Source organism: Penaeus chinensis, chromosome 3 (assembly GCF_019202785.1).
Source record: "Penaeus chinensis breed Huanghai No. 1 chromosome 3, ASM1920278v2, whole genome shotgun sequence".
NCBI classification, from domain to species: domain Eukaryota; kingdom Metazoa; phylum Arthropoda; class Malacostraca; order Decapoda; family Penaeidae; genus Penaeus; species Penaeus chinensis.
Genome location: NC_061821.1, coordinates 5,801,944 through 5,804,458, shown reverse-complemented (window position 1 = coordinate 5,804,458; position 2,515 = coordinate 5,801,944). Strand labels below are relative to the sequence as shown.

General features: G+C 33.5%; 1 protein-coding gene across 1 annotated transcript in view; it reads right to left on the bottom strand.

The window, feature by feature from the left end:
* Window positions 1-2,078: 2,078 nt before the first annotated feature.
* LOC125039501 overlaps window positions 2,079-2,515 on the bottom strand; it is a 15,954-nt gene continuing 15,517 nt past the window's right edge. Inside the window, exon 4 of the mRNA XM_047633524.1 lies at window positions 2,079-2,222. Within this exon, the coding sequence (XP_047489480.1) occupies window positions 2,099-2,222 (124 nt within the window). The 3' untranslated portion in view covers window positions 2,079-2,098. The remainder of the gene's footprint in view (window positions 2,223-2,515) is intronic.

Sequence of the window (2,515 nt, the reverse complement as noted above, 5' to 3'; positions counted from 1 at the left end):
CAGGTTGGCACCAAGATTAGGAAATGAATATGTGCAATTCACTGCAAGTATATATATATATATTTTTTTTTATTTATTCATTTATTTTGTTATTGGGGTTAATATCAAAACTAAAATACTAATCCTGTTTAATGGTTCTCAAAAAGTGTAAAATACCCTCAATAATTTATCATCATTATAATACATAAGCTGTTGACAAAAGAAAGAAAGAAAAAAATCTTGCAAAATGATATTTGAAGGGTTATTCAAATAATAATAATAATAATCATTTTCTAAAGAAACAGAAAAAAAAAATTCTATATCCACCTATACATCTTTACATCAGAAACATTAAAACAAATCTAGCAACTTGAATTTTATAATTATGCATGGAATTCAGTAGTTTTGGTCTTATCAATCACAACTGGGAAACATACCTTCACCTCAGCACTCCTATCCCTTATTTAACATTAACAACATTGAAGTGAATCCAGAAGTCTTTACTGCTTCATAACCAAGAACTACAATAAATGGTTACATGCGAGCACACACACACACGTCTATATCGGCAATGTTTCTGATAGTAATCCGAAGAGTATGGGGTAACCAAGCAAGTCATTAATGAAAGTTCATTTCACCAAAAATGACAGAAAATATATATACAAAGAACATTAGTACAATACCAACATAAAGTAAGATACAAAAAAAATATGAATAACAAACAAAACTATAAATAACATAAAAAATGTAACTACAAAATGAAACGTACATAAAATAATGATACCCTTATAGGTATTACCTCATTTATCTTTGTTTTTAATACAATTGGAGGATGGTGTATAAACATTGTATTTCTGGCTCTATATTTCAAACCTTTTGATGTACAACTTAAACTATGATTCCAACAAACTAACCAAACAAAAGAGAATAAAATGGAAAAATAAGGAACAAACATGAGAAAAAATAACTACAAAAAAATGATACACAATATATCAAAACAAATCCCCTTACAAATTTCTTTCAATACACTCAGTATCTGGCTTAACCCATTGGATCCAGATGACATGACCATCATGTCATAAGAAAAAAAAAGAAAAAAAATGGCCGAAGGCTGGCTGCCATGAATATCATCATGAAAAAATCTGTCTGAGAGCCTGGGTGACAGGAACAAGCCCTCATGAGCATTTTGGCTGAGGGTCGGGCTGATGGGAATGTTCTTGAGAGATAAATAAGACTCAGTGGGCATTTAGGGTCTCTTGCCTTATTTCCACTGGTAAGCAAGGGTGGAATATACCATCTTTGAGTGGTGACTGGAAGAGAGCCAGGTCCATGGAGGACATTTTCCATGCTCAGGATCCTATTCCTGGCTGCCATGATCAGCAGGAAAAGAGTCTATTACCATCTTGTCTTTATAATGAATAACAATGGACAAATACAGACCTTGGGAAATAGCAAAAACAAAAATAATGTTTATGCAGAAAAACATTGCAAAGGGGAGGCAAGGAGTCTTGATACTGTACATGACTGTTTCTGTAGATGGGGCCTTTAAATCACATACCCGGGAGTCACTACTCAAGTAAGCCTAATGCCCGGACATTAGTCCATATGAAGGTTGTGATGCACAAGGACCCAATGGGTTAATGGGTATGGAAAACAAATTTTTACCATTTTATGAATTATCCATTAAGGATACATTTCACATATATAGTATACATCTACTCTGCACAGTTTATTATTAATGACATCCCTCTGCTTAATGTCCTTTCACAAATGCTAATGGCATCCAGAATATCATGTGTTATCACATGTCTTTTAAATATTGGAGCACATTATGCATAATATTCTTTTGAAAGCACAGATATTAAAGTATCTCATATAGCTATAAAACATGATGATTGCCTAACATTCTGCTTCACGGAACATATTGTATATGTTAAGCATGGGATGACTGTATACACTTAATATGGTATATTAATTTGAATATATAATAAAAACACAATATATGGTATATGTCTCTTCTGTCTACACTACACTGCATCACCAGCCTTCAAAAATGACCACAGGAGTCTCATGGACTTACCTGTGTGCATCTCTCTTTCTTTCAAGCCAACAAACATACTCACCTCGGGAGTCTCTGCAGGAGGCTGTTCAGGCCGTCGTCCTTATCATCATTAAACTCAAGCGGAAATGCATCCACCATGTACACAGCCTCCTTTAGGGTACGTATGCCTAGAGTCTCCAGCCTGGGACATGCAAGAGAATGTGATGCAGTGGGAAAAAAACAATAATTTCATATTTCGTAGTCTTGTGAAATAGGACATGGAATAAGGTCTGATGAAAACTGACATCATAAGGCAAAATTTTTATTTAGTTACTATTTTTAGAGCAAAATAATTTCAATAGTGGATTCAATATGAGGCTTGGCAATAATTTCTAATCAATAGTTTGAAATCTTAAGTGGCCAGAGTTTAGCAATTTACCTGAATATGTTTAAAAAGTATGCCTGAAATAATATACTGAAAAAAAGAAAGAAAAT